This window comes from Aulonocara stuartgranti (assembly GCF_965226115.1).
Source record: "Aulonocara stuartgranti genome assembly, chromosome: 3".
In the NCBI taxonomy this organism is placed as follows: Eukaryota; Metazoa; Chordata; class Actinopteri; order Cichliformes; family Cichlidae; genus Aulonocara; species Aulonocara stuartgranti.
The window spans coordinates 44529969-44553301 of record NC_138941.1 but is presented as its reverse complement, the minus strand read 5'-3'; the positions used below and the strand labels follow the sequence as shown (position 1 = coordinate 44553301).

The window sequence follows — 23333 nt, the reverse complement described above, 5'->3', positions numbered from 1 at the left end:
AGTCCTTGTTGTGAAAACGCCATCGTATGAATGACACATTTTCCATAACGGGGGAAAATGCACACTGCATTGCACTGACATGGCAATACATTTTCATGAACAAAGGTCATCCTATCAGTCAAGGAGATTTTTTTGTGGGTGCAGTTCCTCAAAAGATGAATCACTGTTTCATTATGTAATGCACACAGTGCAAAAATCATCCAATTCCAGTTTGTATTTTTGGTTCAAGAATATATATATATATATATACACAGGATAACAGTTATTATTAATAATAATAAAAAAGATAATAATAATAACAAAAATGTCACCTCCAGTACTGGTTTGATCAGAAGGAACTTTCTATGTAAAAGCCAAGAGCATTTCCAGTTAGTGTTTTTAAAAAGTATTGTTCAAAAGGACAGAGGATGGTTATTTGATCTCCTTGTTGTTGTTTAATCATTAACCCTGACCTTCAGTAAGAAATGTGACACCTGCTATTCTTTAGATGTTGTTCTAGATTCTTTTGTGACCTTGTAGATAAATCATCAATGCACTCTTAGAGTAATTTTGATTGGCTACAGCTGCCAATCAAGGCAAGTTCTCAGGCAAATTATAGATATGAAAATGACCAACAAAAAAGCAAACTGGGAGCAGTCAGGTATAATATTTTTTTTTCAAAAGAAAAGTGAACAGAATACAATTAACAGATTAAGAACAGTTTAGCTATCGGCAGCTGTTAAAGACAGCAAGCCAGTGATAGCTGTGACACTATGTCTATCCAAATAGATGTATGGCTATTAATTTCAGATACAGTCAGAGAGAGCGAAGCAGCAGCAGCTCCCTCCCCAATGTTGCCTAGATGTGCCTAAGGTGAGCTCATTTGATTTTTATTGAAGGTGGAACATGAACAGTTCATTACTGGCCACCATTATGAGGAAAATATAGTTCCTGTTTTAAATCAAATTCAAAAGAGAAAAAAGAAAATCAAAAGAGAGAGATATGTCTCAAGAAGGGAAAGGGGTCCCCACAGAAACCGCTTATGTGCAGATTTTTTCTTTAACTTTAAAAAGTTAAAACTTTAGAGATAGAGATACATGTGTCAACTTAAGTAAAAGTGAAAGTGAAAAAAACAGCCTCTGAAATGTACTCCAAGTAAAAAAAAAGTAGCTCCTTAAAAGTATTTTTACCATTTGTTTTTAAGCACATGTATGTGAAACTTGTGCTATATTAATATAAAAACAAAACAATTTTAGTATACAAGAATACAAATGTTATTTAAATCTGGATTGTACTTCTAATGAAAGTGGTCAGAGTGAAGCGTTATGTAGGAACCAAGCAGTAAAAGAAACAAAAAGATTCTGTTGTCTGATTTAAACCTCCACATCTAATCACAAAACTAGTATAGTCCAGGGTTAAAGTGCGATTCACAGGTGGGGAAACCCAACGATCTTTTAGGGTTAAACCCATGTCACATACAGATCCAGTATATGATTACAAATGACAACATGACATGTAATCTTTAAGTCTGCAGTTTATCAAGCATGAATGAGCACTCCTTACGTTTAAATCTAAGCTCTCGGCTTCCTTTCCTGTCCTTTCTTTTGTTACATCTTTCTCTATCTCTGAGTAAAGTTCTCTCACACTCTTTTCTCTCCTTGTGTGGGAAGTAGTCTGGCTCAAGTGTCAAAGAAGGGTGTAAATAAGAAGAATCAGCAGACATTTTGGGTTTACAGCAGTGATGGTCCATTTGAAGTTGAAGCGCATGTGTCCAAAAAAATAACACACTCCTTCAGAAGCACTGTGTCGAGGCTTGGTTCGTTTGGCGAGAGCCACATGATGAGTGACGTCTGAACCTTCATTCAGTATATCACAGGCTCAGCACCTGATTCAGTTGTTTATAAGGGAGTTTTTCCTTCCCACTGTCACAAAAGTGCTTGCTCATATAGGGGCCATTTGATTGTTGGGTTTTTCTCTGTATCTATTATTGTAGGAGCTACTGTACAATATAAAGCACCTTGAGGCGACTTTTGTTGTGATTTGGTGCTATTTAAATGAAATTGAATTGAATTGAATAAATACAGCTAAATGGCTCTGTTAAAGTTAAAGATAGTCTTGAAAAATCACTTCGTTACCTGAAAACAAACAAAAGAAAACATTCCTAATGCTGCACGTGTTGGTTTAGCCTGGGTACATCAGACATGACCTCATCACCCCTTTGAAGTCCAGAAACTCTAGACAGGCATTTATTTGTTTATTTATTTTTTCAAAAAAAAAAAAAAAAAACTGAAGCTTTTATCAAAACATGATTCAACACTAGAAGCTTTTCAACACAGTCCTATCTGGTGCCATCTGGCAGCCAAAAATATGCAGAGCCACTTGAATCTGTGCCATATGGCCATCACTAACATGTGGAGAATAATGTGCTTAATGTGTAAAAAGTTAATACTTATGAGACAAGTAATGAGTATTCCAACTGTTAACCCACTTTGTCACACTGTGAGATACAGCAGCTGAACCTTTAGGGTTAACACACTGCGCTAAAACAGTTTGTGTGTGTTTTGCCGACGTTTGTTGAGCTAATAGAAATGTTGCATTTGAAATTACCTACCACTTAAAAAAATACTTTCATTATATTTGCTGCTTTTCAGTAGCACTAAATATATGCTGAGGTACCACAGCCACAATTTACGAGGACCTGCACTCGTTCCGGCTTTAATCCCTGAGTATAAGACTAGAAATTACACTAGAAATATTTGTTTAAAAAAGGTTGAAGCTCAAGTACAGGTATCTCTACTACTCAAGTACAGATACCTGAATATTCTACTTAAGTATAGTAACGAAGAATTTGTATTTTTATACTTCCCAACTTCATGTGCTACGCTTTTGCGATGGATGACAAAATCCTTTAGAGATGGGATCTTAAAATATTTAACATCTCTATCACTTCGAAAAGATTTACCATAACTTAACCAGCTGTGCAAATACTCCAGTATCATACCATTCATAATTTATCCCAACCCCAGGATAAAGAGGTTGGATGAATGCAGTCTGGACTTGATGGATTAGAATCATTGGGTCAGAGACACGATAAAAACACAGAGTACCTGCTTTATAATCCAGGAAGACTCCAATCTTGCAGAGACCAGAGCCGGGCACCTTGGTTTCTACATTATTGTGACAGAATAAAAAGCCATCTGCAGTGCAATCTAAACTCCAGGACTTGTCATTTTTGCCAAACTGTGACTCATCTGATGTCCGGCTGATGTTTTTATAAGCCACTGCTACAGACAGAATGCGAGCATGTCCCTCTACCTCCCAGTAACACTGGTCGGACAAACCCTCTCTGCACAGCACCTGGGGAAATTTAGTGAACCTGTCCAGATGCGCTGAAGCCTGGCCGGGTGAAGGCCTCATCCTGCGATTCTCGCATATCAGGTGGAGATAACGATAGTTTGAGGTCCCATCCAGTGTGAGGGGATAAACATCTGGCAAAAAATATAGCAAGTACGATCAATATTACCACTATTTTCAACTGTAACGGACTACTATATGATTTTATAATGTTTCAAGTGAATTTCATACAACGTAAAAGCTCTTCTCTGCTGCTGGGGGCCGGAGGTAGTGAGAAGTCAACATATGAAACTGTGAAGAAACAAACTGGAGTTATTAAAAAAAAATCACTGGGTATCTATGAAGCAACTCATCCACAATGCTTTCTTTTTTCTTTTTACATTTCCAACTGTTACCTGTGGCTGAGATCATGGGCCATGTTTCTTTCAGTGACATTTCCAGTTTATCTTTGAGCTCAGACAAACACTCGATTATGTCTTTAAAGGAGCGTTGAGGAAGAGCTCCAGGTGAGCCATCTGGAGAATCCCAGGAAGTGGAGAGATGCTGTGAAATATAAGGAGAAGACAAAAATGGTCATTTTTTTAAGCAACCCATCATAAATCTAAACGATCTCATGCAGGTCTAGAATATCTGATGTAATGTTCATTTTGGCCATTTGGATTGAATTGTGTTCAGTTCTCTCTTTTTTTAGGCCTTTGAAATCAGGTATTTTACAGGAAAACCTTTGCTATGTTGTAAGCAGCTATACCTGCATCAGATATATGAGGTCATCTGCATCCGAAGCTTTTTCCAGTTCAGCGTATGTTCTCTTCAGCTTTGTAATCTCCTCCTTCAACTGAGACTGGTGGTCCTCCACCTGAGCGGTGGCAGTTTTTTCTTGGGCTTTAATCAGCTGCTTCACCTCACTCTGTTTTCTTTGCATGGAAGAGATGAGCTCATCGAAGATCTTGTCACAGTCGTTCAGGGAAATCAGAGCAGAACTCTGTTGGCACATCGCAGATCTGTTTTTAGTTTAAAAGTTTGTCTTTATTCAGTTAAAACAACAACCCGACTTGATCTTTGAACCCCACAGACCGAGACAATTGTAGAGGATATGTTAAGCATTAAAAGACGCTAAGTTAACAACCACCTGTGGTGCACAAATCACACCTAAAGACAGAATGCTAAACTAAAAGTCATCAGATGAGAGGATTCATGTTTGTTGATGATGCTAATGAATTTGCAGATCAACAGCACGTCTCTCAAAGTAAAGGTAAAAAGAGCAAATCAAAAACAAATGCTGAGAGCAGTGCTTGTTTGTGCCCTCAAGTGGGTAAAAATCTTATTGCAAGTTTGATCAGAGCTAAATACTGAGACTATGTTAACACACTAAAGCTCATTTCAGCAGCTATCTCATTCACCCAGCAGTTGAATGCACATATCAGATCTGAAAACATTGCTTTTCCACACCTTGAGACTCTCCTCAGCTTGGCTCAGTTCTTTCAGCTTCTTCTCTTTCTTTTCGACTTTGTCCTGGATTTTCCTTTGATTTAAAGCCAGCTGATTCTGCAAGAAGGCACGGTTGCATCCAGTGAGTCATTTAAATATTAGTAATCAGTAATGTAATTAATGAGTATGTCTGATGGCCACGTGTCGTTTGGGAGCACAGAAACATTTGGACTTTGAAAGGTAGCATTATGTGCTCGACTCCTTGCCCACACCTTTGCCTTATCCTTGAGTGCTGAAGCGGAAACACATCCATGGCCCTTGTGCTCATCCACTGTGCACAAAGAGCAAACAAGCTGCTCATCTTGCTCACAGTAGAGCTCCTTTAACTTGCTGTGCTTGGTGCACATTTTCTCCTGTATTGACACTGTAGCTGCCACCAGCTCGTGCTTCTTCAACACAGCAACACTGTAGTGAGGCTCGAGGTGAGTGGGACAGTAAGATGCCAAGCAGGTCAAACATGACATGGTGGCTTTGATTCTGATCCCACAGCAAAAGTCACAGGCAACATCTGTTGGGCTGGCATAGACCAGAGAAGGACATGTTGACTTTGTGCTCTTTAGCTTATTCACAACCTAGACAGAAAGACAGAAACTGTTAGGATGTGCTGTAAATAGAAATAGAATGTTTTTGAGGCTGGCTTCATAAGGAAGTGTGTTCACATAAAAATGGTTAAACTCTGGAGTTCAAATAAATATGTTGGTACAAACTGGTACAAAACCAGTTCCACTTGTTTAATTATTTACACAATTACAGGAAAAAGGGGGGGATGATTTCTTATGTAACAATACGACTAATACGTTATCTGTGAACTACAGAGTCTGTGCTAAGTTCATTTCTGTCCCCTCACCTCGGCCAGCATGTTGTTCCTCCTGAGGACAGGCCGATGGCTGAATGTCTCCCTGCACTGAGGACAGCTGTATTCACCCTTCTCCTCCTCTCCATCCCAGCAATGCTCAATGCAGCTTTTACAATAACTGTGTCCACAATAAATGGTGACGGGTTCTTTCAGAAGATCCAAACACACTGAACAGGAAAACTGAATGCAGTCCAGGTCAACTCCATGTGGCTCATCTTGCTGACTTTGCTGCTTGCTAGCCATTTTAGTTGCGGTATTATTAAGAAACAGAACTGGACTGTCCCTGAGTTGACATATCTCTGAAGATCTTGGCAAAGAAAGCAGCAACTGTCTGCTTTCAGCAGAAGTGGAGAAGTGGAAACAGGTCAAGTGTTGAAGTGCAGTCAATGTCCACCCACTTTAATTGTCGTCACATTTGCGTTAATGATTCATTTTAAAGGGGAAGATAGAACAAATCAGTTTATCAGTCATAGAGACTAGCGAGCATACAGAGTCTATAATTCACTGCTGCATTTGCATCTTTCAGAGTCTGAGGAATGCTCTTGGGGAAGAATAACAAGGCTTACATTGTAGTTTTACACTGTAGTACTGTTTGTTGCCTTGTTTGTATTGTCCATTCATTGTTGTGTCATCTCCTACACATTACTATTAACCACAAAGTAACCTTAAAATAACCAAGAATCAACTGCATGTTTTTAAAACATGTGTAACAAGAAAATGCAAAAAATGCAAACTCACTCTTTTTTTTTTCTCAAGTTCACAAAGGAGTCGTTCTAAAGACTGACGGTTGCCAAGTCTGTAAGGGTGAAAAAAGCTAGCAAAACAGATTTGGAGAAAAACTAAATCTGCAATGAGATTAAATGCTGGTAGATTAAGCTAAAAATACAATAAAACAATGTAAATGCGGGATGACCCAAACTGTACATCCAGGACAGATTTGCTCATTAATAAAATAAGGTAACTATCCAAGTCTTGCACAGTAAATATATGGACTACGAGTACAAACCACAAACATCCAACATTTCATGTAGTACTAACACACTGCTCTTGCCTTTCTTTACTCTTAAGATCCAGAACTTGACCTCTCACCGCCTTGTGGGTGTTTCACATATGCAAACATACTTAATAGACCTTCTTATTGCTGGTAGTGGCATCTCATGACACACATACATTTCTTTGCTAGAGTTCCCCCCATTGATCAGAGCATGTAAGTGCAGTATGACAATCCTGCCTAAAAGCAGTATTCTCAAAACGAAAGAAGAACTGGACAAAATGGAAAACTCCCCAGAAATTAGTTTTTTTTATTGCTTAAAAGCAACAGGGACAAAACAGGACAATATCTTAGAAATATGTAACATGACTAAATATTCCATGACAAGTTAACAAAACCAACTCCCACCACAGTTTTTTGACTTACTTGTTGACTTGTTTGTCTGTGATGCTTCTCGGTCTGAGACATTCGTCCACAGGAAAAAAAATATGACTACAATGCATTAAGGCCCTCAGAAGATTATGCAAAAAGTCCACAAAAAAGGTAACTGCTAGATAAGTATTCAACAATTTGCCAACAAACCTGATTCCAAATAATTTAACATGTTCTCTTCGATGTATGTAGTATTATTATGCAGTTATTATGTGAAGTGTAAGAACATCAAGAAATAATAAGATGCTTTTTTCCCTTCCACTACCTGGATGATAATTATAAAAATCTCACTTAAACCTGATAAGAGACTTTCCTTTCTCCACTATAGCCTCACACGCTCTCTGTGCAGCATCTGATGGGGACTTAGCATCATTAGCTGCTTCATTTCCAATGAAGCCACCAAATACTCCTCCTGCTGCTGCTACTGCCACACAAGCTGCTCCAGCAACTCCTACAGCTGCTTCTCCTGCTGCTGCTGACGACACTCCCATTAATGCTGGAGCCTTTTTTACAGCGTTCATTAACATTACGTTATTCATGGCTGTGACAGCTAATCCAACCATTGCTGCTACACCAAAAAAAGCACCGAGCAAAGCTCCTGTTGCAATCCCTGTCAGTTTGGTCAGAAAGCTGTTGCACACATCAGATTTAGCCTGGTTTCTGATCTCTTCTGCAGTTTTATCTGGCATTGAGTACGAAATGTGCTCGACCCGTTTCTGTATTGCCGTCTCCACATGTTGCAGCATTTTATTTGTGTAGTAACCTCCGTTTTTTTCCACCACCATATTTTCTATTGTTTTCAGCAACTCCTCCAGCTGGAACTGGTTGCTCCTGTAGTTGTTTGGCTGGTTGTTGTTCCAGTGTTTGTTATCAAAGACGTGACACCGACCACCACACTTTGACACCAGATCACTCAGATTTTTGTTCTGACTGACAAAATCTTCAATTTTCATCTTTTTGTCGAGCTGTTCACCGTGAGTGAAAACAACTACAGCATATTTTAGAGCTTCATCTGAGAAATACTGAACTATCTTAGTGATGACAGCCTGCTCGTGCTCTGTGAATTTACCCACTTGAAGCACAATGAGAAAAGCATGAGGCCCAGGAGCACACTCTGTCATACAGCTCATTATCTCAGGCTTCAGATCTTCCTCAGACCTTCCTGTGTCAAAGAAACCAGGGGTGTCGATCAGAGTGATGCTTCTTCCACTGACTGTTTTGGTTTCTGTTTGGCATTTCACTGTTCCAGAGTTTGGAGAGTCATAAAAGGTAAAGTGCTCCTCTCCAAGAATGGTGTTACCCAGGTGACTTTTCCCAGATCCAGTTTTTCCCAGCAGGACCAACCTCATCGTTGTTGACTCTACAGGAGAAAGTTGACTCTGTTAAGTACATTTGTCTCTCTCTTGTTTTTTTTCTCTTTTTTTTTTTGCTGCTGCAAAGAGAGACGTTTCTTTGTGGTTTGAGGTTTTGAACAGAAAGCAGTAGATAGTTTATAGTTTTACTTACAAAAAACACACTTCTAAATGAAAAACTAGTGTTAGAGCCAAAGGGGTTTACTGGAAGAAGTATCTGGTAATTAATAAAAGGAAATCATTAGGAAGGATAATGAAATATTGGACTGTCTGAATAATCCACTCCATTAAGAGTTTGAGCTATTGCCCTCAGGCTGTTAATTTGGTAAATTTACATGCATTACTCCAGCACTTTGGGTATTATTATTTTTCATTCTTTCTCAGTATTCTATACTCACCTAGATCGTGGACCTTTTGGTGAACATGTTGAGTGAAATTGTCATTTTGGAAAACATCAAATGCCTGCAAAGACAACAAAGTATCAACATCAATAGCAATCCTTGTAAAAACTCATCAGATGGAAATGCAGATGAAAAAAGTAATTATTATTATCTTGTGTAGTTCATGTAATAGAGTGAAGAAAAAACGATTCATTACAAAGTAAAATGAAACAAATATTGATATGGAACGTAACTTTACTTTTCCAAAGTGTTTTTCAACACTCAGCACACTAATGGTTAGGAGCCAATATTTAAGGAAAAGTGCTTTGTCATTACCTTGTGTGAGTCCTCGTCATCGGGGTGAATGACGATGCGGATCAGGAGTGGTGTGATGCCCACCTGCTCCTCTTCAAATACATGAACTTCCTCCTTTAAAGCCCTCACCACCTCACTGACAGGAAACTGCAGGGCCATCCCAGCACCGAGGACGGGAAGAGCAACAGATCTGAATCTTTTCTTCGCACAAGAAGATAGGATTGTGTTGATGCCCATTCGAAGAACCTATAACACATAACAATGCTGCATTATGACAAATGGCTTCATTAAAAAATGTCCTCACAAACAGACAGAATAATAAAATCCCTCCTTTACTATCTCACCTGGACTGCAACTCCGTCTGGGTCACCATCCCAGGGAACGAGATTGAGGAAGAAGACTGCATTAGACTGAAGTCCAGGTAAGCCCTCCAGCAGTACTGAGTCACCAGGCATTGTTTCATCTTCTGCTTCCTTTCTAAACCTTGTGGTCAGCTGTGGTCCAGCTACTTCAAATAAAGCATTTCCAACACGGGTAGAGAGAGGATCATGGCCAACCATAGGAGACACCAAAGCATCCACCTAGGACAAGAGCAGGAGATTTAGAAAATGTGTCTTATTGTGAAGTGTCGTCATAACAAATTTCCCACGTGTGGGACTAATAAAGGTTATCTTATCTTATAAAGGTTATCTTATTACAGCAACATTTCTCACCTGTTGGCTCTCGATCGATCCCTGAATAACCTCCATGTGGACTCTGCCTCCAGGAGCTCTGGCAGTGGCTCCTCTTGCTGTATCTTCATCAGGTGTATCTATCCCTTGGAGAAGCCTGTCACATGCTTCCTGCATGGCCCTCACCGCCTCCTCTCTGTTATCAATCAGGATGATTTTCCTCAAACTTCGACCTCCCACACTACCAAAGTCCTTCACAGCAGCAACAGTTGCCTCAGTGCACACAGTGAGAGGAACCCCAGACACACCTGAGCTGATACAAGGAATGGCTATGGACTGAAACTCCATTATTTCTGAAAACTTTAAAGCACAATGCACAGTTTTCTCCAGTAACATCTTATCTCTGTCACTTGCTTTTCCACCTACAGGCCCAACTGCATGAAGCAGTTTCTTGCACTTTAAGTTACCCCCTGTGGTCACTACTGTGTCTCCTATGGGAATTTTCCCCAAACACTTCACTAATTCATCACTCTCTCTCTGTATTTCAGGACCACCAGCTCGACTCAGTGCAGCAGCAACACCTGCAGAGTGCTCCAAGTCCTGATTGGCTGCATTTACCAGAGCATCAGCGTGTTGCTTGGTGATGTCACCCTGACACACAAACATCTGGAGCCCATCACAAAGGCTGTAGCTAGCAATGGTTGTGCTTTCCTCTCTTAAACTCAGAGATGCCATATTGTCAAGTAAACTTGAAGACTGCTCGATGTCTAACAACCTGGCATGAACCAGAGACAGTTCTCCAACAACAACAGCCATCCCAGACTCATCTGTGTACACCTTCACCTCACCTGCAGTATGACAAGAGTTGCAGGACTGAACCAAAGCTTCAACTTTGTCAGGGTTTACCTCATAATGGCAAAAGTAGCCACCAAAGAGAGCGTCTACCTCAGCTTTCCAATCACTAACTTCATCTGCAGCAGCAGGTTGAGCTCGCCTCCTGACTAAAACTCTCCCCTCCTCACAGTAAAGATCAGCAGAGCAGGCTAAACAGGCAAGCATGTTCTCAAGTTCTTGCTGAGCATGTGGACATTCTTTCAGGTAACGAAGGAGATAATTATCAACGTGTAGTTCATACTCTTCATCACTTGGTGGAAGAGACGAGGCGGGAATGTTCTCAGGAGTCTGTGATTGGGAAGAAATGCAAATGAGAGGAGGTATCAATCGGCAACAAAGACCACCTTACCACCTTATATATATATATGTGTATATATAAATTGATGATTTGATGATGTGTGTGTGTGTTGTGTGTGTTCCTATAGTTATAAATTTATTAGCTATTCCACATTTAAAAACCTTGATTAAATTAATATACAAAATGTACCGCTACTGTAGCAGTGGGGATGGTGTAAGTTTCCAGACTTTCTCGGACTGTGATCACCAAATGACGATCTCCAAGCTCCAAAACATGCTCTGATCTTTTAAGGACTCGCTGCTGATCTGTAGACAGACATCTGGAGTTATACAGTGGATTTGTTTTACATTTAAATTATATATATAGTAAATTATTTTCTTTAAAGCCTCCTTCCTTTTATTCTTTACATCTCATGCCTGTCATATGTTACAAATGCCTTTCAACAACTTGCCCTTGGATTTATTGCCGATTTTACTTGACCTGGGATAGTTGTAACATGGGTCAGTTGTAACACTTCCAATTTCTCCAATCAGGGCTAAGTTTCAAATGATGTGACTCATCCTGTGCATGCCCAATTCAGTTCTGCTATCACATGTGAAAAATCAGCACATTTTGTCAAACACAGACAATTTAACATGAAAAAAAGTAATTTGTATGTCAAAAAGTAAGTTTTTCTACTTTATTTCAATTTGTAATAGCATTATCTGCTTTGCAGTTAAACTCATCAAACTTAAATTATGTTATTTGTATGTCTATGGGGATATATTCTGTGTAGGTCTATAGAGCTAATGTTTTAGCCGTTGGCTGTAATGTTAGCTAGTTCGTGGCTATAGGAGTCTGGGTCAGTTGTAACAGCAACAGTCTGGGTTAGTTGTAACAATAATGCAGATGTTACAACTTACCACACTTTTACTTTAACTTATATTAAACAAGTTGGGGCAACGACATCAGCAGAGAGAGGTTCACTGGTCGCTTTTGTATATGTGGTTAATGCCATTGGCAACACAATTCCTCCACTGTTTGTGTTCCCACACATACATTATGCAGACCACTGTGTCAGAGATGGACCAGTAGGAAGTACTGGTAGTGGAAATAAATCAGGATGGGTGCAAGAAACAGATTTCCTCATCTTTCTGAAGCACTTTGCAAACCACACCAAGGTAAGCCATGATAAAAAGTATTGGAATTGCGATGCTGGTGAACAACTACATTTTTTCAGCTTCATTGTTATGTTCAAAATTGGTGCAAGAGCTGTAGGTTATAATGCCCACTGAGCCAATGAGGCCAAACTCAAGGAAGACCAACCAAAATTAATGAAATATTCAGTTGCAGAAAATTCCATAATTTGTCTTTTTTGGGGGGTTGGAATATGTTCAAAAGCTAGATTTCTGCATTCTGTCACACACACACACAGCTACATAAATGGCTCTAAGTGCATTCATGTGTTGAATAAAAAAGATTACATGTTAATGTTTTGTTAGTACCCTCTTTTCATTGTGTTACATTTCACCCCAGGATATGTTACAACTCACCCAGACTACGGGGTTAATTGTAACATTTCACTCTTCGTGTTTGAGGCCACACCATGCAATGGGTAATTGTGCTGCAGAGAAAATAGCTGCACTATTTAATAGCAGAGACATGTAAATACTTTGCATTACATTTTGAATCCACCACCTTAAAAGAGCTCCAATTTACAGACAGAAATGTCAAAAATGTTACAACTATCTTCGGTCTCCCCTACTTGCTGATTTTACTACCTCTGTCAACCCACATTTGTTCCACTGATGCAACAAAAACTGCATTTGTACTTGAGTGTACTGCAATATTCCAGTCTTCTCCTTAACAGCTCATCCATAGAGAAGAAGATACCACCAGTTACATAATAACTGGTCGTTTCAGTTCTGTCGCACAGCCTTAACTGAATGGTTAACTTTCACTTTCGATAGACCCTTATAGACTCTTCCTGTTCAGGTTTTCTTTCATGCAGCTCATCATTAAGTTTTCCCTCAATATTTTAAACCTCGTTGTTCTGACTGTTTTTTAGCAAATCTTAGCAAAAAGAAAATAATAAACAAATAATTACGACTGGCCGTTTGCATACTTCGACAACTATATGACGTCTCGTGAAAAAGCATACGAAATATATTTAAATATATGTACCCATATTAAAATTAATGATTTACCTACCCCTTTCATATCTGAAAGCAATACCATAGACGTCCTCATCCAGTCTTATCAGTGGGCCGCAGTCTCCTCCGCCCGAGATGGCGCAACGGAAATATGTTTCTATTCCTTTTATATGCTCTTCGCGGAGACCGTAGCACTCAAAGAAAACCGGGTAATGGTACATATCACCCATCATCCCGCTGTAACTAAAGTTATGTAGAGCGTGTAGCAGGTATCAGATCTACAGCTGATCCTGAGAGATGAGTTGTGCCATTATGACACGGGCGCAAAATGAGTGCTGGTACGTCACGGGGGCCACGTGACCTAACAACTGCATCAAATTCGTGATAAATTTAGAACAGCAGCAAGTAAACAGCTCCAGGGCACATCACTGGACTGAATGCGTAGCCTTTGGCAAGCAGTGGAAGTTATAATAAACCCTTTAAGCCTTCTTAAACTTCACTTTGATTTCCCTTCTTCAAGCCTATTCACTTTTTTTCCTTAAGAGAAACAACTGTTTGAAGGTCAGATGCACTGTGTTGTTTCTCTGCCTTGTACAGCTGCGCAAACCTTCACCAACCAGCTCAATCTCTGCGCAGTATTTACTTTTAAAGAAATGGTATTGTGGTTTTGCACACATTCATTTTCGTTTCTTTGTGATTTTAAAAGATACTTTAAAAACTTTGTAATGCAGTAAAAACAAGAGCAAAAGTGCATGCTTTTGTTATTTCATTTGAGTATAATTCTGTTATTTCTATGAATTTTTATTTGTGAATATAGTTCACGTGGGGCATTCCTTTATATCAGTAAAATGTTTTCCTTAAATGTTTAGTAACGAAGCTTATGGGTAAGTTCAGTAAGGAAGATGAAACCTCTAACATCTGTCTGCTCTCAGGTGTAGCCTGCTAAATCTAAGCTTCACATCACTTCCTCTTCCCCACACTGTCAAGCTGTTTGCAATAACACTGGTCTAGTCCAATCATCTTTTTCCTGGCCTTCTTCAGGTCAGTCAGCATTCACGCAGCATACTTTAAATCTCACTGGAGCTCTGTCATTCTCCTTTGCAAACGCCTTCATGCATCCCACCTCCTCCCATCACCACCTTTTATCACTCAGGCTCCATTTACATCTCCATCTTTATCTCCACCACCAGCGTCTAGACTCCAGGGTGCCCTGCTGTAATCTCTATCACCGCTGGGATTCCTTTCCTTCGAGACGGGCCATTGAATTCTAACCGCCAAATACCTCTATCTAAATTCTGTACATCAATAAATCATGTTCATTTCTTTCTAATAATCTCTCCTTCTTGAAATAAAATGAGTTATTTGTAAATAAGTGGACATGAATAACTCGAGCTTGTTATATAATGTTATAGCATGTTTTTAACTACCTCATTCTCTTTATTTTTACAGCTGCAACACATTTTGGGGTCAACTTGAAAGAAAGGCATGTGAGAAATGTAAAACTGATGTCAGAGGTCAAATGTGACCTCCAAATTATAATTTGATATTTAAAATCCTCATATATCGTTATCATTTCCCTAATGTTTTGTGGAAGGTGGACCTTATTTGACTTTGAAGAAGAGGTCCGAGATCCAAAGTAATGTGATATTTACAACCCCCATTACCTGTATGCCCATGTGTTGTTAAACAATGGCAGTAATAAACTCACTTTGACCAGATCAGTCTATTGACTCTGAAGAAGAGGTCTAACATCACATGTGACATATTTTAGATCTTTGTATATTGCTTTTGATATGTTAACAATACACACCACATATAGTTACATAGTTTTTAATTTGTAACAATTTTGGTTAAGTTTCCAACAATAAATCCTTAAGATGGCTTTGGAGACTGGGCCGGAAGTCTAATTTTAATGGTTACCATGACCCCCCATACTACACTTAAGTAAACTTTTTATTCATCTACAAACTTTGGACGCTTGTATTGAGATGCAGCATGAATGCATGAGTAAAACCACAGTTATACTAAGTAAACACCAACACAAACCAGCCATGAAGCTTATCAGCAGCTCCCTGAACCAACAACATTTATGAAAGCACACATGTAAAGTGACAAATGACTCTATATCAAAAACAAGGATCAGACTAATCTGGGAAAGGACAGGAGTTCATGTTCTCATACTGGCAAGCATTCACCCTGCTAGTCTTTGGCAGCCACACCAACACAGCAGATCTGTTGGCTACAGTCTGCTGGCTGTCCCCTATTTTTGGATATGGTAAAGTGACTGGATTCATCTGTAGCCATTCAGAATTAGGAAAGTAAGTTGTGTGTGTTCCAGTGTGTACTATAGTATGGATATCTGATAAGATTTATTTCACCCAATTAATTTTTGCAATCTCCATCAAATCCATATATTATGAAATATTAATCACAATATGGTCTTTAAATGTTCTACCATAAGTTTGATGCCCAAAGAAAAAAAAAAGAGGTATATTTATTAACTTATTTTATCAGGCAAACTGTTGAACTGTGCTAAGAATATGTGGCTCATAGCAACTGATGAACAGCCTCAGAACAGCCACTTTAAGCACACGTTCCACAAATTTAACACTCGAGGATCAACAGCCTGGCGACCACAGTGGTGCATGTAACAGCTAAAATAAATACATCAATCAGCAGTTAAAAAAACACAAAGTGAACTGAAACACTGAAGCCTGAGGCACAGCTGAAAATTAGATGTAAATACAAGAATAGAAACAAGCTCACCAAATCAACTTTAACAGTGGCACTCACAGATTGAACTGTTGCACTATCACTAAACTACCTGCATATATTAACACTTCAAAGCTGTTATTCAATGTGGTAAATATGACAAAGATGATATAATTTCTTCACTCTGGCATAACACCAAGAATCACCTTCCTTCAGCTGAAGGCAAGTATAGAGAGACTAAGTGAACAGGTGTCGCTTATAACCAAGCTGTTGAAGAGTCAGTGTTCATGCTGCATTCACACACTTATCAGGGGAACTCCAGAAAGAATTTTCCACCGCACTTGGAAGATATAAAGCTTCCACTTTTTAAGCCATCATAAACACAGCTTTTAAGTTTCTTCAGTTTCTTCTAGTTTTAGTACATTAAAACCTCATTACCAGTACAAAGGTTACAGTAGATTACCAAAAGGACAGAAAGGACAGCTGCATGCTGTCAATACTAAGAACATGGAAAGCATGAATAATAAATAAGTGTGTGCTTGGCCTCACCTATATTTACGGGAAAGAACTAATAGCCTGAGTGGTATCTAGTTCCTCAATCTTGCACAGTTTGCATAACACTGTCATGCAACAGTGTGACAGAAATTGAACTTGACCGTAAACAGGAACAAATAGAGGCAAAAATTGGACTTCATGGCAGCATTTTTATAAACCTTCAAAATCATGTACTGGCACCAAGTGGCCCTAAAGATTGCCGACAGCTCTCTAAAGAGCTTTTAAAAAAAATGTGAATATGTGTAAAAATAGATATGTAAAATGGAAAAAGAGTGTATGCTCATGCAAATTCACACACACTATGACCTGGGAAAACCTGTCTGAAAACAAAAGAAAATAGATAAATGGAAAAACTTTGAAAACTTTTGGAAAATTAGTGTTTTTATTGTTTAATAAGCCATCTTTCATCCTTCAATCACATCACCAATATATCATACATATATCAAGTAGTTCTATCATTATCAGATCATTTACAATTAAGTAAAAATAGAGATTTGACAATTTCAGAAAAATCAAACACAACCTAATTTCTTCAGTCTTCAGTAGCCTGATGTGTTTCATGGTCCCAAACAGTCTTCTCCTTTAGTCACAATTGAATGAAAAATTATGATCACAGGGGACTGAGGAACAACCTCACAAACATAACTATACTTATAGACCCTGTGAGCCTCTTTAAACTCGTCGTTTTAATTTTTTTATGGCTCGCAAACATATTAAACAAAAATTTCTCATAAACACACCAAACGATATGTTCCCACCACCGCTATCAGGAAAACATTTGTTATTGAATAAAGTGTTATGTAATGTGTACCACCTTTTAAAATGTAAACATTAATTGTAATGTAACAACATCAAAAGAAAATGAAATAATCAAATGTTTACAGGAATATCTGATTATTGTAAAAACAAATTTTACTTTAACTGAGTGAGAGATTTTCTTTTTCCTTCTACAGCCTTGTATGTTCCCTGTAAAGCTTCTGAAAGTGACTCTGCATCCTTAGCGGCTTCATTTCCAAACACCTCCCATTACACCTCCTCCTGCTGCTGCTGCTCCCACCAAGCCTACTGCTCCAGCAACTACTAGTGTTGTTTGATCTTCTGCAGCTGGCACATGTGCTGATGTGAAACGCTTTGTTGCAACATTCACCGGTTCTGGGTTCTTCACAGCTTTGATAGCAAATTCAGCCAGCATTACTGCACCGAAAAAAAACCTAGCAAAGGCCTGGTTTCAGTCCCTGTCATTTAGATCATTCACATTACATACGTTTTAGCCTGGTTTCTCATCTTTTCAGCTATTTGCCAACAAACCTGACTCCAGATAATTAAAATGTTTTCTTCGATGTATGTAGTACTAATATGTGTAGTGTAAGGACATCAAGAAATAATAAGATGCTTTTTTCCCTTCCACTACCTGGATAATAATTATTAAAAAAATCTCACTTAAACCTGATAAAGGACTTTCCTTTCTCCACTATAGCCTCATATGTTCTCTGTGCAGCTTCTGATGGTGACTTAGCATCATTAGCTGCTTCATATCCAAGCAAGCCACCATATACTCCTCCTGCTGTTGCTGCCCCCAGACCTGTGGCTCCAGCGACTACTAATGCTGTTTGTCCTGCTGCTGCTGACGACACTCCCATTAATGCTGGAGCCTTTTTTACAGCGTTCATTAACATTACGTTATTCATGGCTGTGACAGCTAATCCAACCATTGCTGCTACACCAAAAAAAGCACCAAGCAAAGCTCCTGTTGCAATCCCTGTCAGTTTGGTCAGAAACCTGTTGCACACATCAGATTTAGCCTGGTTTCTGATCTCTTCTGCAGTTTTATCTGGCATTGAGTACGAAATGTGCTCGACCCGTTTCTGTATTGCCGTCTCCACATGTTGCAGCATTTTATTTGTGTAGTAACCTCCGTTTTTTTCCACCACCATATTTTCTATTGTTTTCAGCAACTCCTCCAGCTGGAACTGGTTGCTCCTGTAGTTGTTTGGCTGGTTGTTGTTCCAGTGTTTGTTATCAAAGACGTGGCACCGACCATCACACTTTGACACCAGATCACTCAGATTTTTGTTCTGACTGACAAAATCTTCAATTTTCATCTTTTTGTCGAGCTGGTCACCGTGAGTGAAAACAACTACAGCATATTTTAGAGCTTCTTCTGAGAAATACTGAACTATCTTAGTGATGACAGCCTGCTCGTGCTCTGTGAATTTATCCACTCGAAGCACAATGAGAAAAGCATGAGGCCCAGGAGCACACTCTGTCATACAGCTCATTATCTCAGGCTTCAGATCTTCCTCAGACCTTCCCGTGTCAAAGAAACCAGGGGTGTCGATCAGAGTGATGCTTCTTCCACTGACTGTTTTGGTTTCTGTTTGGCATTTCATTGTTCCAGAGTTTGGAGAGTCATAAGTGGCAAAGAGCTCCTCTCCAAGAATGGTGTTACCCAGGTGACTTTTCCCAGCTCCAGTTTTTCCCAGCAGGACCAACCTCATTGTTGTTGAATCTAGAGGAGAAAGTTGACTCTGAACAGTAAGCAGTACATGGTTCATAGTTATAGCAATAAAAAACCCCACTCCTAAATGAAAAACAGAGTTAGAGCCAAAGGGGTTTAACTAAAAGCAATCATTAGGAAGGATAATGAAATATTGGACTGTCTGAATAATTTGAGTTTGAGCTATTGCCCTCAGGCTGTTAATTTAGTAAATTTAGATGCATTACTCCAGCACTTTGGGTATTATTATTTTTCATTCTTTCTCAGTATTCTATACTCACCTGGATCTCGGACTTTTTGAGTGAATTTGTCAGTTTGGACAACATCAGATGCCTGCGAAGAAAATAATCGAACATTCAATGAAAAGTTAAAAAAAAATACTGATATGGACGTATCTTTTCTTTGCCAAAGTGTTTCTCGACACGCAACACTCAGGAGCCAATATTTAGGGTAAAATTCTTTGACATTACCTCGTGTCTCTCCTCATCATTAGATTGAATGACGATGTGGATCAGGAATGGTGTGATTCCCACCCGCTCCTCTTCAAATACATAAACTTCCTCCATTAACACTCTCTCCACTACACTGACAGGAAATTGCAGGGCCATCCCAGCACCGAGGACGGGAAGAGCAACAGATCTGAATCCTTTCTTCTCACAAGAAGATAGGATTGTGTTGATGCCCATTCGAAGAACCTATAATGGGTAAAAATACTGCATTATTACAAATAGCTAAGTTAAAGTTGTCCTCACAAACAGACAGAATAATAAAATCCCTCCTTTACTATCTCACCTGGACTGCAACTCCGTCTGGGTCACCATCCCAGGGAACAAGATTGAGGAAGAAGACTGCATTAGACTGAAGTCCAGGTAAGCCCTCCAGCAGTACTGAGTCACCAGGCATTGTTTCATCTTCTGCTTCCTTTCTAAACCTTGTGGTCAGCTGTGGTCCAGCTACTTCAAACAAAGCATTTCCAACACGGGTAGAAAGAGGATTATGGCCAACCATAGGAGACACCAAAGCATCCACCTAGGACAAGAGCAGGAGATTTAGAAAATGTGTCTTATTGTGAAGTGTCGTCATTACAGCAACATTTCTCACCTGTTGGCTCTCGATCGATCCCTGAATAACCTCCATGTGGACTCTGCCTCCAGGAGCTCTGGCAGTGGCTCCTCTTGCCGTATCTTCATCAGGTGCATCTATCCCTTGGAGAAGCCTGTCACATGCTTCCTGTATGGCCCTCACCGCCTCCTCTCTGTTATCAATCAGGATGATTTTGCTCAGACTTCGACCTCCCACACTGCCAAAGTCCTTCACAGCAGCAACAGTTGCTTCAGTGCACACAGTGAGAGGAACCCCAGACACACCTGAGCTGATACAAGGAATGGCTATGGACTGAAACTCCATTATTTCTGAAAACTTTAAAGCACAATGCACAGTTTTCTCCAGTAACATCTTATCTCTGTCACTTGCTTTTCCACCTACAGGCCCAACTGCATGAAGCAGTTTCTTGCACTTTAAGTTACCCCCTGTGGTCACTACTGTTTCTCCTATGGGAATTTTCCCCAAACACTTCACTAATTCATCACTCTCTCTCTGTATTTCAGGACCACCAGCTCGACTCAGTGCAGCAGCAACACCTGCAGAGTGCTCCAAGTCCTGATTGGCTGCATTTACCAGAGCATCAGCGTGTTGCTTGGTGATGTCACCCTGACACACAAACACCTGGAGCCCATCACAAAGGCTGTAGCTAGCAATGGTTGTGCTTTCCTCTCTTAAACTCAGAGATGCCATATCGTCACGTAAACTTGAAGGTTGCTCAATGTCTAACAACCTGGCATGAACCAGAGACAGTTCTCCAACAACAACAGCCATCCCAGACTCATCTGTGTACACCTTCACCTCACCTGCAGTCTGACAAGAGCTGCTGGACTGAACCAAAGCTTCAACTTTGTCAGGGTTGACCTCATAATGGCAAAAGTAGCCACCAAAGAGAGCGTCTACCTCAGCTTTCCAATCACTAACTTCATCTGCAGCACCAGGTTGAGCTCGCCTCCTGACTAAAACTCTCCCCTCCTCACAGTAAAGATCAGCAGAGCAGGCTAAACAGGCAAGCATGTTCTCAAGTTCTTGCTGAGCATGAGGACATTCTTTCAGGTAACGAAGGCGATAATTATCAACGTGTAGTTCATACTCTTCATCACTTGGTGGAAGAGACGAGGCGGGAATGTTCTCAGGAGTCTGTGCCTGAGAAAGACATGCAAATACAAACGGCTATTAACATACAGCAAATTGTCCTTACATTAATAATATAATCGAATTTACAACATTCATAAAACTATTAAAAAAAACATGATTAAATTAATGTATGAACTTTACCTCTGCTAGAGCAGAAGTGGGGCTGGTGAGGTGAGAGGTGTCATTTTCCAAACTTTCTCGGACAAAGATCACCGAGCAACGATCTTCAAGCTCCAAAACATGCTCTGATCTCTGAAGTACTCGCTGCTGATCTGTAGACAGATATTGCAAATTACAGACTGAATTCCTTATATAACCTAAGTATTTTTTTATTTTTCTTCCTTTGCCATTCTTCATCGTGTTTTTTCTTCTCTTTTCACTGAGTGACAAAAATATAAAACGTCTAATTTAATATCAAATGTGTCACACGCACAATGTTTCCCTGACTACACCAGTAATAAAAGCATGCAGATGATTTCAAAGTCTACCTCTGCTTAAGGGCTTGTACAGCTTATTTTACTTCCTCTACTAACTCGTACAAACAGCAAATACAATAAAAACTGCATATGCAGAGATATCTGGGTAGCTCTCTGCCTCTGTCTAAACAGCCCATTTACAGGGGAAAGACTTCAAAAATGAGAGGTTCGGTAATTTCCTGAACTCGTAGCTGCTGACCACCAAATGCTTTGTATAACATTAAGTTTCGCTTTCCAGACAAACTTTCGATTACGTTTCCTTTTTCACTACACCCACTTCCAACAGTACATCACAGTGGAAATATAAGATCTTTTAAACAGCTGAGACCTTTCTGTTACGGCTATTTTAACCGAAAGAGAATAGTAAATTAACTAATGGTCATTTGTAAGTCTTCGACAACTGTAGGATATTTCATGCATAACAAAGTTCGTTCAAAGGCATGATAAAATTACCTTTTTTATTTCGGAAAACCACACTGTAGACGTTTTCGTCCACTCTCGTCACCGGACCGCACTCTCCTCCGCCTGATTTGCGGTGAATACCGAAGTATTTTTGTAATCTCGTCAGATGTCCTTCTTTAAGACTCTCACACTCAAAGAAAACAGGGTGCTGGGTCTGATCACCCATCATCCCGCTGTAACTGAACCAAATATAAGCAGCTCAGCACTCACTGATCATTGTATGTCTACCACAGGTTTCTCTCGTCTATGCGTCACATGGGGGTGCATGACTAAGCATCCGTGCATGTAGCTAATGATACATTTAGAACAGTAATAACAACGCCTTTGTGGTAAACTAGTCTGCACATTAAAGACTTTATAAAGGTCCCTGTACGAAAACATTTTAAAACCAGTTTTTTTTTTTTTTATCCAAGTCTGGACTTCTGTAATTACTGTAATTACTGATATTTATTATTATTATCATCACATTGTACCCGTGCAACTTTCCATTTCCTTCTATGAAAAAGTCAATTTCATCTAATTGAAAGCAGAAACTAACTAAGTTAACAATTGCAGTGACACATTAATCTTGTGAAGCTTTTGCTATTGTAAAGTGTAGAAGTAAATTTAAATATAATTTGATATACAAAGAGGTGTTTACAAAGGTCATAAAGCTAGTTATGTAGCTATTTGGTGGTTAGTGTTTTGATATTTACATGTTTACACGTTTGAATGTTTAGACATGCATGTTCAAACCAGTAATAAGTATGTGTTATATCTACCTGGTTGTTTTCCCTGTTTTGATCTGAGTATAAGATTTCCTGGCTTCTGAGAGGCCAGTGAAGTACTCATGAGGGCGGCACACAGGAAGTGTGGGTGGTTGTTGCTGTGTGCCGAGAGTAAAGAGGCTGCTAAAAAGTTATCCGTCTTCATCTTGCTGTTCTTAATTATTCAGAGAGATTCCAAACCATCTAGTGAACCCACGCGTTACACTATGATGCAGCTTGAGTCAGGGCTGGACTGGTCTTCGGGCATACCGGGCATTCGAACATTATTCTAACAGTGACTTGTGTCGAAAACACTGCTTTATTAGATTGAGCAAGCTAGTAATGTTTAGCAAGATTAAAAAGTGTTCAGGAAAACTGATTCACAAAACTAGATGTCACAGGTGCAGCCCCCTCTCATCTCTCCAAACCTTTGGCTGCCTTCTCTAGTCTATCTGGAGCTGCTGTCCATCCTAGTGTATTGATATGAACATTTTAAAAAAGTTTA

At 39.5% G+C, this 23333-nt stretch overlaps 2 protein-coding genes across 2 annotated transcripts; both read right to left on the bottom strand.

Moving 5' to 3' along the window:
• Positions 1-1268: 1268 nt before the first annotated feature.
• LOC309701958 (E3 ubiquitin/ISG15 ligase TRIM25-like) lies at positions 1269-6862 on the bottom strand. The gene is made up of 7 exons (XM_082526312.1): positions 5669-6862; positions 5034-5393; positions 4783-4878; positions 4082-4315; positions 3729-3876; positions 3565-3624; positions 1269-3467 (listed from the first exon to the last, which is right to left on the bottom strand). The coding sequence occupies exons 1-7, from the start codon at positions 5918-5920 to the stop codon at positions 2938-2940; spliced, it is 1680 nt and encodes a 559-aa protein (XP_082382438.1). The 5' UTR covers positions 5921-6862; the 3' UTR covers positions 1269-2937.
• A 96-nt stretch (positions 6863-6958) lies between these two features.
• On the bottom strand, positions 6959-22340 carry LOC309703084 (uncharacterized protein). Its single transcript, XM_082527788.1, has 14 exons — positions 22074-22340; positions 21286-21416; positions 20008-21153; positions 19699-19935; positions 19377-19601; positions 19188-19239; positions 17850-18918; positions 13201-13415; positions 11200-11315; positions 9861-11000; positions 9492-9728; positions 9169-9393; positions 8851-8914; positions 6959-8460 (listed from the first exon to the last, which is right to left on the bottom strand). The coding sequence occupies exons 1-14, from the start codon at positions 22249-22251 to the stop codon at positions 7388-7390; spliced, it is 6108 nt and encodes a 2035-aa protein (XP_082383914.1). The 5' UTR covers positions 22252-22340; the 3' UTR covers positions 6959-7387.
• Between the last annotated feature and the right edge of the window lie 993 nt (positions 22341-23333).